General features: G+C 35.2%; 1 protein-coding gene across 1 annotated transcript in view; it reads right to left on the bottom strand.

Moving 5' to 3' along the window:
* The window catches only part of LOC123552315 (neurogenic locus Notch protein-like), a 97,668-nt gene that overhangs the window by 31,016 nt on the left and 45,956 nt on the right, over window positions 1-20,696 (bottom strand). Inside the window, exons 33-37 of the mRNA XM_053542308.1 lie at window positions 19,273-19,446; window positions 17,655-17,810; window positions 12,618-12,794; window positions 10,472-10,648; window positions 8,810-8,901 (exon numbers count right to left, since the gene is read on the bottom strand). Coding sequence (XP_053398283.1) covers window positions 8,810-8,901; window positions 10,472-10,648; window positions 12,618-12,794; window positions 17,655-17,810; window positions 19,273-19,446 — 776 coding nt within the window. The remainder of the gene's footprint in view (window positions 1-8,809; window positions 8,902-10,471; window positions 10,649-12,617; window positions 12,795-17,654; window positions 17,811-19,272; window positions 19,447-20,696) is intronic.

Raw genomic sequence — 20,696 nt, 5'->3', positions numbered from 1 at the left:
TATTGGTGAAGTGATAGGTAGCTGACAGAACAGTTTTATTAACAAAATTATGGTTTATTTACACAACGAAATATTTTTTTATGTGAAAGCAAGTTTTACACCCTTCAACATTAATTTATAGTTACATTCAAATACATGAATTTATAAATGACACAGTATTTCTTTGTATATCCTACATACTGTCGGTGATCACATATTGAACAAGTCAAATGGTTTATCGCGGCCAGAAATTTGTACAAACCGGACAGAAGTTGCGAAATTGTCATTTGTGCAGGAATGAAGCGTTTACCATAATGTCCAGTACTGGACAGGTATAGTGACCATGCACGGACACAGCCAATTTTCTCAGAGGGGGTCCGATCCCCTGCCCCCACCCCCCACCCGCCCTGGAAATTCTGCAATTTGGCACTTCATTTTTTGCATTCTGGGACAGTTTTATGGACTAACCTGTTAAATTTGCGAAAATGATAAAATCAAGCTTTCTTGAAGGTAAAATTCTTAGTTTCTTTTAGATAAATAATATGAATTATGCCGGGGTCGTATGTAGCAGCAGCCGCATATACTTTACATGCAGTCCTAATGTTGCCTTTTTCGAAAAACATTTTCTTTCCTTCTTGTCTTCTTTCCTTTTCTAAAGATTTTCCAGAGGGGGTCCGGACCCCCGGTCCCCACCCCCCATCTGGATCCGCGCAAGGTGACATATCATGCTTTCTGTTTATGCAGGTAAAATTTCAACAGAGCACAATTGTCTGAACAGTGTACAAACTCATTACTGTTTTTTCAGGCAAGGGTGGAAAAAAAGTGGTAGACAATGAAAGCAGTAACATTTTTATTAAAAAAAACAAAACAATGAGACAAACATTTCCAACATCTTTGCACGGTTCAAAAATCCCATGTTAAACATACGATAAAGCCCGAAACGCGTGAAAATGTTCCGAATGTAAATCGGGTGAAGTAAGCGCTCTATGTATATTGTGCGTCTAGATTGATTAAACTGGGCGAGTCTACTTACTTATTACTTGAGGATGAAAAAAAAACGTGTTTTTTAAATGTTGCTCTTAAACAAGGGTGGCGGTTGAACTACTAAAAGTACAACAACAGTTGATTCACAACAAATCGTACGGTATGTTTTATGATCAGTAGAAGCTAGTCGTATTTACGCTTATGAGACCTGTTTCACCCATAAGTAAAGAATTGACAGGTCCATCATGAAATATTTTCCCCATCGTGCAAATACTTGTCCTATTCAATGATCTCTCTAGGTCACAAGCAGATTTTGCTTAACATATGATAGTCTACCAGTCTTTATCACGAAGCATTCTGTAACAGAACAAAAGTTTGCAGTTTTTTCGATCCCAAGTCTGTTTCTGAGTTTTGTCTGAATAATACCAAAATTTGAAAACACCCTTTCAATTGATGCAGAAGATGCCGGCATATCTAGTAGTTTTTGGCTACCCTACAGAGTGGTTCACAAAATGCCTTATCCTCTTGGAGAATTGATATCCAAAGGTTGATCTAAAACTAACACACTGCAACATTTCAGTCTATGAGCTTTTAGTCTCAATTTTTGCTCTAGCCACAGTGCCACAGTCTTTACATTTAGCAATCTTTTTTGAATCATCCTCAGTAACATTAAAACAATTCCACACAGGGTCCTTAGGTTCCATGGTTATATGATAGAAATGACAATGTGACCTAAATTGGAAACTGATTTTCACGAATAATTTTAATGACCAGATTTAAGTTGTTAACGCTTCTAACTTTAAACTCCTAATCTTGCTCAATAATTGCTCATTCATCATCATAGTAATGTCTATTCAATAGATTGTTATAGATATTATAGCATTAGGCATGCAGGTGTCACAGACTGCTATCACTATATGGGTTGTAAGTCAACTAAAGTGTTGAAATATGTATAGAAGTATGAACTGAAATATTATATTGCCCACTATTACCCAGTAAAACCCGGGTTTTCCCAGTATTACCCACTGGGCTGGATAATATGCTTAAAACCCGGTTTTTTGCCAACCCTGAATTAACATTATATATTTTAAAATTCTATTTTCTAAATTAATGGCATGAACAAAAGTTATACAGATATAACTCACTAAAAAAAATGATATACTTAAAAAGAGTTTAGAAAAATAATAAATGTTTTACTGCTATAGCATATCAAACTGCCTAGAAAAGTCTGAAAAAAAACCATGTCAGTTTTAATGATGCAAGTATCATATTTGTATCTCTTCTCAAATTTATATTTGCTATGACCAACTTGTTTATGCCTGCCCCACTACCATAAATCTGAATACTTGTTGAAACACATGATATTTCAATTTTATGTAGTAGAAATTATAAGAAAGAGTTTCATCGCAAGTTCAGGCTGTTTCATGGTGAGGTAAACAAATTAAATTCTGTTTAATTATAAGATTGTACATGTACTTTGTTACTGACCTGAAACATTGGGTGTGAAGAGTCTTAACATTATTGATCAGTTTCAGTTAAAATTTTACACTTCAAATTGTTTAACCTGTGGTGAGCTTGGTGTAATTATATGTTATTAGTCTTGTATCAAGAAATATGCATGAGTTCTGCAGCGGAAATATTGCGTAACTTTAGGAGCGCAATATTATTCTGCGAAAGAACGGTTGCATATTTCTTGATGCAAATCTAATAATTTTTTTATTACATACGCATCTACACATAAAATTACTATATAAATTATTCAAGTTTGTTATTGAAAACATTGTCGTAACCGAACTGTTAAATGCGACGGCATACATGAAACTGACAGAACGTTTTTAGATGAGTGTGTAGATTAAAAGCAGACTTTTTAACTTCTAGTGTAAATTACTAAATAGTAAAAATGAAAAAAAAAATAGCTTTTTTATAAGACTATGTATTCACTGTTTGATAGAAATAATGTTAAGTACCCTTACATATGTCTTAGACACAGGGTTGCCACTTACCTTGAAAAGTCAAAGGAAAATGATTTTTTTTCAAGGTCAGTGAATTGTCAGGGAAATCTTGATAATGGTCAGTGAAAAATGAAATTTTAGAAAAGACAGGGAAAAATGAAATTCTGGGTCGATGATTAAAATGTTCATTGGCTATGGTAGTCTTCAAGCAGTGTTTTTAAGTATTTCCAAACACATTTTGGTAATATTGTGTATAAACATAATTTAACTGAGTTTGAATCGATTTTGTTCTTATTTTAACTTTGGAATTTTGAAGACTGAAAGGCTTTGCAACCCTTGCTTCCGAACCATGAATATAAAAGGGTGGATTGAACGGCTGTAGGGGAGGGGGAGGCCGAAAAAATATGGTGGTAGTGGCCAGTGAAAAGTATGGTTTAGTCAGGGAAATGTCAGGGAATTTCATTTTCTCAACTGAGTGGCAACCCTGTAGACAGTCTTAGTGTTCTAAGTATCAGCTGATTGGTTGTTCTGTTGGCTTTGCGAAACTTATTACTACTAGAATACATGATGAGTTTGTTCAGAACTGGAAAATTGATGTTCAGACGTTGAGCTTAAATGCTTGAATTACTGTATTTTTAAGACTGACTTTGTGTCTGAACAATATCTTAATATTTTGCCATATGATTTAGGTATCGCATTCATAAATTTTAGATGTATGAATTGCAAACTACCAGTTGAAAAGGAGGAACTTTTATCTCGTCTATATTAAGTATATGGAGAGCTGTCCTACTAGACACGGCTTTGATGTCCCTGTCGCGTAGGAGTGTAACGATATGCTAGTCTCACGATGCCGTACATATCGCCATACAAATTGAGTACCATAAGTAAACATTCATCTGACAAAATGAAAAAAAAATCAATGTTCCTACACATAGAAAGTATTTGAAATTCTTTAAAGTTAAAGAAACTGTTATAAATGATACAGTTAGTTACTATCTTTAACACTGATTGAAAGTTTTCATTCTATATATCTACTTTCACTGTACTGTATTATGATACGATACGCATATCGCTAGACTAATGTGTCGTGATACAGTGAATTTCGCTATATATCGTTACATCCTTACTGTCGGGGTCCGTTACGCGTCCGCACCTTTCTAAAATTCTGATGCACTTTCACTTTATCTCTGTTATTACTTGATGGGTTTGCTTCAAACTTAAAATTGCTATTCCTGATCAACACCCACATTATTTGACACAAGGGCAAGAATTCTTGTACCAATATTGCATGCATTATCCCCCTTTTTCTGAAGTTTTGGTGCATTTTCACTTTACTCTGTTATTACTAAGTGGATTTGATTAAAACTTAAAACAATTGTTCCACATCATATAAACCCATATCATATGACTTAAGGGCCAGGGGCCACTATCTCGAACGCACCTTAAGCCCTAAGATGTTCGTAAAGGGTACGTAAGGTATTCGTAGCGGATTTTTCCTCTATCTCGAAAGCCTCGTAATTTACGAACCTTCGTAAATGTCCTAGTTAAGGCTAAAAGATCCACCCCTTAGCGTTCTCGTAGTGTATAAAAACTTTGTATTTCTGCCTGTCTGAAGGTGACTATGTTTCTTTCTTATTGTACCACGCTGAAACTGTCGTGAAAGTATTTATTTAAGTTGTCATTCCGTTCGTTTGTGTCAACGAACATGAACATATTTCATAAAGATGAATAAATTTAGTGCTTTTGCCCGTTTTTTATAGATAGAACGCACAGTGTTTTTTTTATTTCACAGAGAAGGAAATACATTAACGTTTGTCCGTTTGTTCATCCGGGCTATCGTTTTAACGATTTGTCAGACTTGCATGGCATTTGAATTGTTAGGACTGTGCTTTTGCTCAAACGGCCCCGTTGGAATTTGGTAATTGGCACCGGCGGTATTTTGATATGATAAGAATTTAAAATGTACAATTAAATGTTGACTTTTACCACTGTGACACTGTACTCCGGTATATATTTACTGGCGGATGTCATTCGTCAAATGGTGTTGGAAATAACGCAAACGTTACAGTCAATTTTCTTATAATCACATTGAAAACACTTTAGCACGGTACGATACACGTTGCCTACATATCTTGTCACCCTTTGAGGTACGTATATCACAAATATGTTTGAAATATCCTATGACGGAATTATTGTATCATAGACCGTGGACTGTAATAACTGGTGAGACTACTTATGTTTCGGACTGCCAGCAGTAGAATTCCTAACAACGAAAGGAATTGCATTGTACAAGACTATATAATGATTTTCATACTGAACGCTACACGCGCATCCCGGGCTATACTTGCTAAATAGGTTGAATACACAAGATCTCAAAGTAGGTTCGAATACCGAGTGAGGCGTTTATGGTTTCCGTGATGATTTGCTAAAGACAATACATCTAAGTTCATTCATTTTCCGCCTCTGCATTATGTAGGGGAGTATCTGTAAGGAATCTAGGATTTTTCGGGAAAGAGTTTCTAAAAAAGCTTATTAGCTTTCTACTCGATCCCTAGTTTTTGTAAATATGTATTGTAATTATATGCTATTTGATTAATAAATATTGTTTAAACCAAGGAATCTAAGAATACTAATGCATATTATCTTGAGCGCACGACATATTATTTCGAACGCACGACATCTTTGTCTGGAGAGCAAGACGTCTTATCTCAGCGCACGACATCTTATCTCGAGCATTCGATTATTTTATCTCATCTCATGAACTGAACATCTTATCTCGTGCAAACGACATATTTTCTCGTGAGAACGACATCTTATTTCGTGCACACGACATCTTATCTCCTGCGTTTGACATCTTATCTCGTTCACACGACAACTTATCTCGTTCGCACAACATCTTATCTATATTTTTAGGGCCTTTTTAAGCATTCAGGTCATCAGTGAAAATATATGGACGAGTAGATAATTAGTGTCCCGCCTATTCAGATTTTATTTAAACTTTCCTCAAGTAGAAGGGGAGCGGTGGCCTAGTGGATAAGGTGTCGGCCGCTTAATCCAGGGATCGTGGGTTCGAGCCCCACTTGGGTCACGACCAAGTCTTCTTATATGACACCAGTACTGGGTTTTCCAGGACGCGGACTCGAGCGTGGTTCCAATAAGCTTGAAGCTTTCATTACAATCGAGCTAAAACAAATTAGTATAAACTTAAACTTAAGTACAAGTTTATCACGTCATTTGGGGGAGCAGTGCACATAATTGGTCGTCCTATCGTCAAAATTAAAACATAATCATGCTTACTGCATGTTAGAATAGCAACAAAATGCAGTTTGACTGATTCGCATATTGTCAGAAAAGTTACAAAATTTGAGAAATTCTTGATATATGGGCGAAACCTACATACTTAATCTTTATTTTATCAGGGGCTTATATCTATTCCTTTGTGTCATCGCTGAATTTTCGCTGCATTTTTTATCAGTTTAATATTTATAACTATAACGAAAAATAAAGTAAATGTTCACAGCGGAAAATGTGGTCAGTTCCTAGTTTGAAGACATTTTTTTCAAAACATCTACATTCTATAACCGGTAGTCTCACTTCGACCTCAGCACCACAGTCATTAACAGTAATTGTATACACACAAACAACACGCATATGCACGCGCACATACGCAAGCACGCATGTACAAGCACGCACCCACGTGCGCACACACAAACTCAAAGCACACACAACGACGACCAATAAATCCACATACACGTGAACGCATGCACGCACGCACAACGACAACAAATAAATAACACATATTAATTGCACTTGTTTTCCTGTTTTTGTTCATAACTTGGTATAACATGTATTATTTCATGCAGATAAATGTCATATTGTAGTTGCTGACTATATATACATGTATTATAATTCATGTTTTATATTCACGAGGTATGTAAATTTATATTGTGTATATTATAGAAAAAAGATCAATTAAAAAAAAAAAGATGTCGTACGCTTGAGATAAGATGTCGATCGCACGAGATAACTTCTCAAGCGCACGAAATCAGATGTCGTGCGCTCAAGATAAGATGTCGTGCGTACGAAATAAGATGTCTTTCGCACGAGACAATATCGAGGGCTGAGCGCGAAACTATTGTATCTTGTTCTTTATTTATATACAGTTACAATAGTTTCGCGCTCAGCCCACGGTATGTTGTTCACACGAGATAAGATGTCCTGTTCACGAGATAAAATATCGAGTGCTTGAGATAAGATGTCGTGCGCACGAGATAAGATGCCGTGCGCACGAGATAATATGTCATGCGCTCGAGATAATTTAATCTTTAAAAGAAAGAAATACATGTCCTAAACATACTACCGTAAACATTCACTTAATGTGGATATATTTTTCCACGTTGTTAAGCAATAAACAGCTAGTGGGCTATTAGGTATACGCGCAGTTGTTCGAAAATGACGTCATTAAATGGATTATCCATGACTTACGATATCGTAACATACTAACAATACCTTATATTAAGTTACGAGCGCTTAACGAGGGCGTTAAGAGGTGTTTGGAGATAGCCGAATAACGTTACCTTAGTCTTGCATTAGGTTTATCGTAAACCATACCTTAACTTACGATACGAATATGTTTTCGAGATAGTGGCCCCAGGACTATTGCATTAGTTTTTCATGAATAATGTCCCTTTAACTTGATGCTTTGCTATATTTCTGTTATAATAACAGAAGGGATTAGATTACAATTTAAAATAATTGTACCACATCATATGACACAAGGGCCACAACTTTCACACCAATATTTTATGAATTATCTCCCCTATTTAAAATTTCAGGTTAAAATTTTGACACACTTTCATCCTATTGCTGTTATTACTAAATAGATTTGATGAAGACTTCAAGTAGTTGATTTACATCTTCACCCACATCATATGATACAAGGGCCATCACTCTTGCACCAATATTTCATGAATCATGCCCCCTTTGTCGGGCCTGCTTGCGGTGAGCTTGACTTACTCGTCACTTTTGGCAGTTCGGTGTATGTCCTTGCCTGCGTCCGTCCGATTTTGTCCGGACCACAACTTCGACATGCATGGACCAATCTTGTTTACATTTGGCACGAATGTCAGCCTCAATGTGAAGGAGTGTCATGCACCAACCCCATGTTCCTATCTCAAAGGTCAAGGTCAAGTTGGAGGTCAAAGTTTGTCCGGAGCATTTCTTCTTAATGCGTTTTGGGATTTTGATGTAACTTGGCATGTATGTTCACCATTATGAGACGGAGTGTCAGGCGCAAGAACCAGGTCCCTAAGTCTAAGGTCAAGGTCACACTTAGAGGTCAAAGGTCAGATACAAGAATGACTGTCCAGAGCATTTCTTTTTCATTCATAGTGGGATGATGTAACTTGGCACTATTGTTCACAATCATGAGGCGGAGTGTCATGCACAAGAACCTAGAATAACTTCCCTTTGTTATTACTATAAATAGCTTATATTGTAACTTTTTTATTACTGGTCGTAGGGAAAAATCAAGACCACTTTTCTGTAGTACAACATGCATGTCACATCTACGGTACCCCTAAAGTGACATGTTACACACATTTTTTCCAATTAGGTAATGTAAGACTTTTTTTTTTCGTTTAAACGAAATCATGAATATATATTTCTGTCACTTTAGGGGCACCGTAAAAATCCTTACCAGTAGAGATAGGTCAATATACACTTCAAAATTGGATGTGTACGGTGCCCCTAAAGTGACATGTTACACACATTTTTTCCATTAGGTAATGTGAGACTTTTTTTTATTTCGTTTAAACGAAATGATTTCGTTTTGCATACACACAATAGAATTTGAATAGCTGCGGAGCAGGGCTTTAAATCTTTTAAAAACATACCTTTTCTTCGACCTCCTTCACACTTTCACGAACACAATTGTACTGTGGCAACTGCCAGGAACCATCAGATCGGCAATGCCTTGTTATCAAACCTGCAGTTTCAGAATTACTTTGTCAAGCTTCGACCAACAATCTTGTTATTACAGTCTTGTTATTCACTTTTTCCGCGACAAAACATTTCTATTTATCTACTCACTACACTTAACTGATAATATTTACATCTTTTAATCAGTGAAAATATATGTATCTTATGCTAAACTGGGATATACTCATAGTGATGTAAAAGTCATGTTGGTTTGACTGTCGAAACTGTGAGATACATACAGGTATATATAATGTTGTTGGTTCGCATATTTCGCATTTAAATTGTTTAATAACGGTGAATTTGTTTTGACTTATACAATGTTTACTTTTGTACGGATGTGTCGAACAAAACAGTAATTTAATATTATTGTGTTTGCTTAATATAACATCTAAAATAAAGCTGCAGAAAATATTCGACATGAACTACAATTATAGCTGGACACTGTCATTTATTCTATTATTCTTTATAACGTTTATGAAACATTTTTTATCTTTCAAATTGACCTTTGATATAAACTTTTGTCATTTTTCAAGAAAGATAAAACGTTTCGAACAGGAACTGTATTAAGATTTTATTGAATAATGTACACCGCCCCTGGGAGCAAAGCAAATGCAACCAATACAGATAATATTCTAGCATACCTAGAGGAAAAAGTTTGATAACGTGTAAAGGATACAACCTACAGAACAACCTTGCAAATGTCACTAGTACAAGCGTTATTATGACGTCATAATCTATATACATTCTGCCAAGATATACCCATATCTATAAAATAATTTTACATGTTTGCCTGTGAATGGCAGCTATTTTCCAAATCCTCGTGACAGAATGGATAGAAAACCTTGCTATCGCTCGTTTTCTTTTCATTCCACACTGTCCCGAGGACAGGAAAAACCCTTCCTTACACAGGCAGGCATTTGAATATACGCAGCTAGAATGCTTACAGTAAGATTGCAGGATAATGAGCATAATGTTCGAGTTATCCAGGATTTCGAGCGATGGAAACAGAAAAATATAAATAAAACGGTCGGAATCGACCCTATGAATTCCTCGAGCTGGTTCTACAAACAATTTACAATGATATTATAGATACCTGTGAACCCCGAGTTGCAGCTTTTATCTATTGTGTTCCCTGAATTCGTTTCTGGCCACGTTATTCCTCGGCTGTCTTCATTTGCAGCACACGTATTTATTTCCGACACTAGAGGAAAATGTGTTTTAATTATTCCAATAATTCTTGATTAAAATGACAGTTTCAACAACAATAAACTCGAAGTTTAAACAGTACAGATTTAAATATTTAAATTATTAAATCCGTGTATATTGACCTTGCAGAATACTCGTACAATACACATTTTCTGTGGGATTCTTAGTCACAATGCTATTACATGTTCAGGTGTTATATTTGATGATTCATAAATGTTCTCATATAAATAGCATTGTTTTAGTTATTGGAAATATGTTCTAGTACGGTGTTAGGTGTGCACATACATACATACAGCAGAGCTGCAAGTATAGTTATCGTTGTCCGCGTATCATAAATTCTTATCTGCAAAATTTTGCAAAGAAATTATTACCTGTTTGTGTACACTTAGGGGCTGAGAAACTCCACGATCCGTTAGCTAAACAAACGCGTGATTCCCGACCATTCAGAGTGTATCCTTCATTACAGCTGTATACTGCTTCTGCTTTATATGTTGTTCCACCGGAAGTCTGAACCCAGCCATTTACTGGATCTTGGAGCCCTCCACAGTCTGAAATGTTAAATGTAACTGTACACAAATTACTCCAGCAATACAGAACATTCAATAATGTATTCTCATCAACACACAATATTATTGTTTGTACACAATAGCGGTTATTCGGAATAGTCTATTTATAACCTAGCGATGCTAGCCATGTAATGTCGTAACTCCACTAGATTCAGCGGGGCGCACCCAGCCCACGCCTACTCAATACTCTGATTGGAATACATCATTCAACAGATGATATTTTCGGCTTGCTTCGATCGCAAAAAATGATATCGTTTCCGGCTTGAAATTCTAAGACCCCTCTGCGCCGAAATCCTGGATTATGACGTCTGAAATCTGTTTTTCCAACCGTCACATTTTGTCTTAAAAAAATTAATTAACCGCATATTACTACTGATAAACTAGCTATTTAGTATTAAATGAATAACCACGAACAACTCGTTGGTCACCAAAATAATAATCTGACAAAACAAAATTTAGCAAATTTTAAGAAAACTAGAATGTGTCTGTAGGACACAGGGTGTGCCCCCCCCCCACTGGTACATTTGTCATAAATGAGGGCCAATAATTCAAATGTTTGCAGTCTTAATGGGGTATAGCCTCAACAATCATTTTATGAAAAGGATTCATTATTCTAGGCCCTTTACTTTTTGAGCTATGAGCATCACAAACAAAAATCCACTATTTTGGTTATTTCACGGGCCATAACTCTGTAATAAGGGATAAGATTCTCAAGAGAAATGCCAAGTGTGCACGTTCACATCACGATAAAGACTCCAGCAAGTTTTCCTGAATTTACATCCGATACTTTTTGAGCTAGGCACATAATTAAGTGAAAATGTGCATTTTTTTACTATTTCAGGGGCCATAACTTTAAAAATAGGGGGTGAAGCCAGCCAAAAAATTAGAGGTGTGCAAGTTTATATCATGATAAAGACTTATGTAAGTTTTCAATCATTTGTATTAAATAATTTTTGAGCTAGGTGCATCACAAGGTGAAAATGTGTATTTTTGACTATTTCAGGGGCCATAACTCTAAAAATAGGGGGCGGATCCAAATGAAAAATAGGAGGTGCGCAAGTTCATATCATAATTAAGACTCATGCAAGTTTTTCATGAATCTATATCAAATACTTTTTGAGCTAGGCATGTCACAAGGTGAAAATGTGCATTTTTTGACTATTTCAGGGGCCTTAACTCTGAAAATAGGGGGCCGACCCAAATGAAAAATAGGAGGTGCGCAGGTTCATATCATGATTAAGACTCATGCAAGGTTTCATGAATCTATATCAAACACTTTTTGAGCTAGGCGTGTCACAAGGTGAAAATGCGCATTTTTTACTATTTCAGGGGCCATAACTCTGAAAATAGGGGCAAAGCCAGATGAAAAATAGAAGTTGCACAAGTTCATATCATAATCAAGACTCGTGCAAGGTTTCATTTATCTATATCAAACACTTTTTGAGCTAGGCATGTCACAAGGTGAAAATGTGCATTTCTGACTATTTCAGGGACCATAACTCTAACAATAGGGGGCGGAGCCAGATGAAAAATAGGAGGTGCGCAAGTTCACATCATGATTAAGACTCATGCAAGGTTTCATCAATTTATATCGAATACTGTTTGAGCTAGGCGTGTCACAAGGTGAAAATGTGCATTTTTGACTATTTCAGGGGCCATAACTCTGAAAATAGGGGGCGGCGCCAGACGAAAAATAGGAGGTGCGCAAGTTCATATCATGATAAATACTCATGCAAGGTTTCATCAAATTGAATCAAATACTTTTCGAGCTAGGCGCGTCACGAACTTCGGACGGACGGACGGATGCACGGAAAAGACCAAATCTATATGCCCCCACCACTCATGGGGCGGAGGGGGGCACAAAACGGAAACATTCAGCCGAATCAAACAGAACTAAAAAGCAAAGCATGACAGGCGGACAGAAAAGCCCCGCAAATATTGCAATAATTACCTTTAATAAGACAAGTAGGGCTTTGTGCACTCCATGAGCCATTGAATACACAAACATTTGTGGCGCTGCCTTCTATAGTGTATCCATCATCACACCTGAACTTGACTATTGAGTTGTAAGTTGTTCCAGTAGAACTGTCTAATTTGCCATTTGTAGGAACAGTCAAACTACCACAGTCTAAAAATTAGAAAATACTGGATACGCTGAACATGTACGCTGAGCAATCAGTTGGTAATCCAGCATTTCAGAAATCAGAGCAAAGTGTTTTGTTTTAAAAGGTTATTTGGTAAACGGATATACAGAAACGACAAGTCGTAAGTGTAAATATTATAAACCTTAAATGTAGCCAGTGTAGATAGCTAAAGACCTACCACGACCTAATGATCTACATTTTTTTCTACATGAATTTCGTTAAAGTCATTCCGGTAGTACTGATATATTACGGGACAGGTGGACAATTTAGGCCCTTCCTAAATTGATGTGTCTGCAAACTTATTCAGTCAACCTCCCTTCAGCAGAATTTGAAACACATATATAGAATAGATAGTAATGCACTTGGACACAAAGTATGTTCTAAACTCAACTTTATACATCGAATACTGTACAAAATGCTACATTCATTCAATAAGATATCAAGACATTGAACACAATGTCTTGGCTTGATATATGTTACCGTCAATTTGTAACTAGATCCATGTCTTTTCTCTTTTCTCAGGCAAATCTTGTGTAATTACCACCATGGAAATGCAAAAGAATGTCGTTATTTCGGTGGTGCGTCTTTAGGGAACTTTAAGGAACACATAAAAATTCTAAACATACCAAAAAAGCTTTTTAGCAGATGTTTCGCGCCCAGTTTAATTACATTCAAGAACACGACCTGTTATCGCAGTCTAACAAGATTTTTGGGTTCGAAACCATGCCTTGGGTTTGACATTTTTTATGTGAGATAGTCATCCTGCTGGCTTATGAAAAGCCTGTAGGCCATTGCCAACTTACCTTCTGAGGAGCGTTCTGATATTGTAATGAATTTCGAAATGGAATCAAATTTCATACGATCAGGCAAGGAAACATTTATCCATTTTTCACAAGGCAATGTAATATTTCTAAGCTATTATTTTAACCATTTTTGCAGGCAACATAAACAGCGACACATCACTTGGTGTTTCTATCCTCAAGCCGTTGGTCATTACGGGTTGCATCATATTTATATTTTTACAGAACACGTTAAACTATCAATCATTTATACGAAATCACTTATTATTTCACATGATGCCTGCTTCCTATTCAGGGTATTGTATCCACATTATAACCAATATTGTAAATGACAATCGCAAAGGCAACGCAATTTGTATTTCAGATCTCGAACAATGTTATAACCATTTGGGATATCGGATACAATACTACAAACAATCTAACATACAATTTTACAACTATTGTAAAATATTTCATCTTATTTATCATCCAATAAACACTTAAATTTGTCTTTTATGATGTAGCGATAACGAGGTTTCCGAATTCTGCAGGAAAAAAACATGCATTAACGCTCTTCTGTCAAAAACCATGAAAACAGCTAAACGCAATTAAATATTATGTTGATACCTGCTTCTTTAGGCCAGCTTGGTGACTTCCTCACATGAATGAAATCTACACCCAATTAAGGTTACGAACCCAAAGAGATGAGGGGCTTTCCGGAAAGTGGGGATCGGTTAAAGAACAGAACAGAATGTTTATTAAATAACGTATACAACATTGTGTACATAATTATTGGTAAACAATTTTACAGCTTACATGGTTGGTTACATAATGATTGTTATTATTCATTCTACTGGAAAAAGTGGAAAAAGAAGAAAATAAATACAGGTAGATAAGGTACTGTTAACAGGAGAATGAGATTATACATGTACATGAAGATGAAAATAAAGGAAAATAATGATATTACTGTTAGCAACATAGATATACATTGAAACATGTATAATTCAAATAAGCTTTCAAAATAAGCCTTACACAAAATTAAGAATCAGTAAGTGTACATTGTACATGTTATACATGTACATAAAGGGAAAACATACGGGAAAAATAAAGGCTTAATTGTTAGCAACATGAATATATCTTAAGTTATCAAAATATGTCTTACACAAATTAAACAATCAAAAAGTGAGCATTGTACATGTTATGCATTTTACTGAAAAATACAGGAAAATAAAGACATATTATGTTAGCAGCATCAATATACAATATAATTAGGGAATTAAATTTGAACATGCTCGGACGTACTCGATTATATTTTTCTATATGGTCTCGGCGTATATCTGAGAAGATTTCACATTTGAGCACAAAATGAAATTCGTCTTCTCTATCGTTAGTACTGCATGAAACACATATACGTTCATTTCTTGGGATTCTGTTTCGACCGTATTTATCTTCGATTCGCAAATTATGCGCTTAAATTCTTGATTTTTTAAGTAATGATTTTAAACTGTTTTGACAGATAATTTCCAAATATGGTCCACTTTTTAAGTCACTTTTAATATGTACGTATAGGGTATTAAATGTACTATTTCTGTTTAGGTCTGCAATCCATTGTTGCTTAAAAGTCAATTACTCTATTTTTAAAAACTGGGAGAAAAATCTTGGGGTCAACGTTATCGGGGTACAGCCATACTTCTGAGAACCCATATTCATCTAGCAATGCCTTTGCATTGCACACCCAATTTTTTGTTTTATGTTTATAATACTGTTCGACGGCATTTTTGTAGACCGTATCTAGAATTATGTTTCTGGTATGTATTAGTTTTAACCAGTATTTGATAATCTGTGTGTATCGGTTTACGTATAAAGGATAGCGGCCTAATTCACCATAGACGGCAGCTTTACATGCACTGACTTTTACACCTAATATAGCTTTGCAGTACTTCAAGTGAATTCTTTCTAGTTCTTTTGATTTTGAGAAGCCCCAAATCATACAGGCATAATTCATTATTGATCCAACAAAAGTATCAAATAGTTGTAGTGCGATACGCGTGTTTACTTCGTATTTTTTAACATTTATAAGTAACAGGTTCATTGCGCGAAGAGCCTTACCAACGATATTGTAGTATATATTATTAAGTACAAATGAGCCTGTGTAGTTAAACACAAGGTAGTTAAAATCATCGACTACATCCAATGGTACTCCATTGTAGTACCACTGTTCGTGTTGGAGTAACGGTGTTGATAGTGTCCGCTCGGTCCCTAGCCAGGCCTCTCACTCGCGATGACTTACTGGCGCTCTGCTCTTCGCGACTGCTGCTACCCTTTTTCCTTTTATTATGCTTCCTTTTTGTCATTGCATAACTCTCACTTATACATTATTAATCCATTACTCACAAAATTTGCACTTTGTATCAAAATATATCACGTAAGATTCCTTTAGTATTTAAGGGGAAATGGGACAGTTGTGTGGGTTTTTTATATAGGCAAAGAAGGGAAAATTTTAACTAGCGGAGAGTATTTTCTTAAACTTTAAACTTTGCATCAACATAGAGCATCATATTAGAAACAAATTTATGCACAAAATAATGGGGGTCCCGGTGCTACTTTTTGAGTTATCTGCCCCTGAATAAGAGTTTATTTGCTCTTTTAGGTCATTTTCAAGGGCACAACTGTGACATTTCCCCTTAAATAAATCCATTTACTATAGAGCTCGATAAAAACACGACCGCCATGATGTGCAACCAACCATACTACCTAAAAGGGTTTAAAATCTAATAAAAAAAGAACGAACATTCTGGGACAGCAAATTTCGGTTTGCATCTCGATCTCGGGGAAAAATTCTGAAATCAACCGGTAAGCTCTTCAACAAGTGTTTTATCGTAAAGAAATATTCTATTTTTTCAAGGGCTTTTATTTGCCCCTTTATTGCTTTTTCTACACATTCAAACTATTACACAGTTTACAATATTTTACCCACATTTCAACAATGTTGAAAAAGGAGCAAACGGTATCTGATATATCATTTATGATAGGGGAAAATTATATTATTAAATTATGTGTAGCTTACACAGTAGAAAAAGAAATAGATTACAAGAAGTAGGAGACGTTTGTACAAGAGTGTATGTCAATATTTCCGAGCTTCGCTATGTGAGTGCAATTTGAGACAAGAGTTTATAACGTATATAAATTAATTAATTATATTGCACCTTTAATAACTGAAATAATGATTAGGCACTTTGTTCCAATAAAAAGCCGATAAGTTGATATTATATTTTTGCGAATTTTAAATGTGTCAAAGCTGATAATATCAACACATAAAATCATTTGATTGAATTTATACCTTTCTTAAATAGTCCCGTATGAATGAAAATAAATTAAACAGGGTGATTTTTAAACTATTTGATGCATTTCTGCTACAAAAAGTCATGAAAACTTTAAGGGTTTGGTTAGAACATTTTCCACTTTCTTTGTTAATCAATTAAATGTTAACACCTAGTATTTCACATGATGAGTTTTCCCACACCCCTGCTTTAGTGCATTGTATTACATCAAGAAATGTCGCAATTAACTCGAGCAGTGTTATAATTCCATTTGGTACATACAGTCTATTATAGTAAAGTAAAATGTTACAACAATATGAAAAAAAAATACTCATAATTAAAAGACAAAATAACTGTATTGGAAATACATCTCATTTTACTCGTCTTTGATGTACGAATAGCGCATAGTTTTCGTTTATAACAGCAGAATTTCTAATCATGCAAGACACAAACATACATAAGAGCTATTCTAGCATCAACCGTAAAAATGCTAAAAGTAATGATATTGATAAGCGTTCCTTTCCACTCAACCTGATGTTGTTGCATGAAATTGGCGTAATATGTTAAATGTTACCCTATGATGCACATATGATTATTAACGTTATGTTAACAGAACGTGACATCTTTCTTCAAACACGTGGAAAACTATTATTACAGCAATTTATGCTAGAATGAATAACATCTTAGCATTGTATAACGAACAGAATCAAATAAAACCCTTTGAAAAGTCAAAACTTATTCTTACCAACTATTTCACAAGTCGTTACTTCCCACTTTCCTGTATCAAGACACTGTATTGTTGTAGAACTAGCATTATAACCATTGTCACAGATTACGTTAGCAAGGGCGCCATAAGTTGTATTACTGTCTTCAACTGGTGTGACTGTTCCTTTAGTAATGTCTGGAACATCATTGCAATCTAAAGGTAAAACATAGTGTTAATGCCCCTGTCTAGAAAACATTTTGCACTAAATTTAGATCCTGCTTTCTGTGCCAAAGGTTTCAAAGCTTGATTTTTTTGCAGGCATGGTAAGTTTAAGTCACAAATAATCAAGGTTTCAAAATATTAAAATATCAAAATATCAAAACCTTTGAGTAAATATCCATACATTTTGATAACATTTCTAATAACATGGTTCCGTTACTTCCAAGGTCGCATTTTATCTTATGTGATATATAGAAATGTCAAACACAAACTCATTAGAATTACGAACCGAGTATTACTTTCCCCTGCTCTGAAGTTTATCACCGGACATTTTCTTCTCTAATTTTTTTAAATTTAAATGTGGTTTCAGACAAGAAGATTTCTAAAGTTTTTTCCAATACAAGTCTATATAAACCGCGTGACCCTCCTGGGCGGGGCCATATTTCACCCTAGGGGGATCATTTGAACAGTCTTCATAGAGGCCCACTATATGCTGCTACATACCAAATATCAAAGCCCTAGGCCCTGTGGTTTTGGACAAGAATATTTTTAAAGATTTTCCCTATATAAGTCTATATAAACCATGTGACCCCTGGGGCGGGCCCATATTTGACCCTAGGGGGATAATTTGAACAATCTTGGTAGAGGACCACTAGATGATGCTACATACCACATATCAAAGCCCTAGACCCTGTGGTTTTGGACAAGGAGATTTTCAAAGTTTTTCCTTTCGGTTGCCACGGCAACTATAGTTCTGTATGGAATACAATTGTTTTAACAAATTTTAAAGAAGACCATCTAAGAAACATCCCTGTGAAGTCTCATCAAAATTGGCCAGTTCGGAAGGCAGATTCTGAAAAAGAATATTTTTAAGTGTCCATAATTTTTGAAAAAATTGGTATAATTTGAAAAATCTTGGTAGGGTGTCTCCCTAGGAAAATTTGTCTGAAAAAATTCTTGTTAATACTAGCGGTTCAAGAGAAGATACTGTTTGAAGATTGTTCTATTTAAGATTAATCGTCCATACGTACAACTAAGTATAACAGTTAAAAAAACTTTGATGGGGCCATCTGTGGAAAATGAAACCAAGTTACATCAACTTCTACAGTCTGAAAACAGACTCTGTCTTAACTGACTTGTGATGGACGACGGACCGACGGTATGTGCTATTTGTGAATGCCTGCTATGCTCAGAACAGAATATGTAAAAATTAGCATATTTGATAAAAATGCATATGTGTTTACACAAGCTGATTTTTGTGCTAACAAACGGCTGAGTTCAAATTTTCCACCACTGCCCAAATGTTATTAGATAATAAAAAAGGTAAAAAACAACAGTAAAAGCCAAATTAAAAGGACCCAACCCAACTGCGTCATCTTGTATCAACTTCCGATAATGCTAAAGTAAGAGGGTTTCATTTCACGAATTAAAATTTTACCTATAACATCACATGAGGGTATCTCCCAGTCTCCCGTTTCAAGACACTGAATAATATGTAATGTTGTGTTGTAACCTTTTGCACATGTCACCTCGGCTAATGCACCATACGTGATATTTCCTTCTTTAAAGAGTGTAATGCTCCCAGCAGCAACTTCAGGGATTGCTTTACAGTCTAAAAGAACATATAAAAAGTAAATAGTATAAAATGACAACGGACCTTACTACAAAGGTTGTCTCTAAGTTCCGTTCTTATTATGATAGAATATAGAAGTTTTATAAGAAAGGAAAATATATAATTTGATGGCATTTCCTTCACTTGCATGCAAGTCAGTAAAGTAAGCACTACTTAAGTTTTTTTTCACTTCGTCATATTGAATCTGCATTTTGATATGTAATTTGGTTTGTTCACAATGCTAGCACCCAATCAATTGTTCATAACCGTGTATGTTTCACTCAATTTATCTGCTTACTTTTTAACATTGTATATTTTATTAATTTAAAAGCCTCCGTGGTAGATATCGTATGAATTAGCAGAGGGTATTTGTAACACGAAACCCCCTCCTATTTTCTGTATTTTACATATAATTCAAATGCACTAAGTCTTGTTGTTGGATTTTTGAAGCAACCAGTCTACAATATATTTTTGTTATATTTCCGTTACAGCTTATTTCAGCCGTTGACCCATTGTTTGCGATGCATGGTTCAATGGTTTTTTTTTTTGGATGCTCTGAAGTTTGTCACCGGACATTTTCTTCTCTAACATTTTTTTATTTGACTAGCATTCGTTTAGAACTGTTTTCAAACATGTTTAAATTTACGAGGAATTCTATCTACATGCATTCATATAGGTAAATTAAAAAAGTTTTGAATGAAATGGACCCGAACCGTGGACCGACAAAAGCCATCCCTGGTGTGTTTCAGTTTATCTTCCTTGTGCTTTTTCAGGTTGATTTGATTTAATTTAGTTGGTATGCATATAGGAAGTATTTGACCAGCACTAATATTCAATTTTAATAATAGCTGCTTTTATATTGCATACTAGACAAAAAAGCTATTATTTTGTAGTCAAATTATATGTTTAGAAATTATTGTTGTCATGTAAGAAATGTCTAATATCAACATTCCCAAAAACCAGTAAATGACAAGTTCATTGTTTTTATAACACAGGTCACAGAGACCCAATTTACAATTTTACATGTCTGTAGTGAGGATGTGATACATGTACATATACTGGAACGCTTTTAATTTGGTGTTGATGAAGCATCAAAGCGGGTTCTTATAAATAGGAGACCTATCTAAGATTTCATGCAAATTAATTTTTAGATTTGTTTGGGGTTTCTTTTGGTCATCATAAATGCATCAAATACAAAATTTGTTCGGTTACCTTAATTTTTTGAAGATACATTTGTTTTCATATTCCAG

Source organism: Mercenaria mercenaria, chromosome 4 (assembly GCF_021730395.1).
Source record: "Mercenaria mercenaria strain notata chromosome 4, MADL_Memer_1, whole genome shotgun sequence".
Lineage (NCBI taxonomy): Eukaryota > Metazoa > Mollusca > Bivalvia > Venerida > Veneridae > Mercenaria > Mercenaria mercenaria.
The sequence above is the reverse complement of the archived record's forward strand: the minus strand, read 5'-3'. Positions and strand labels throughout refer to the sequence as shown.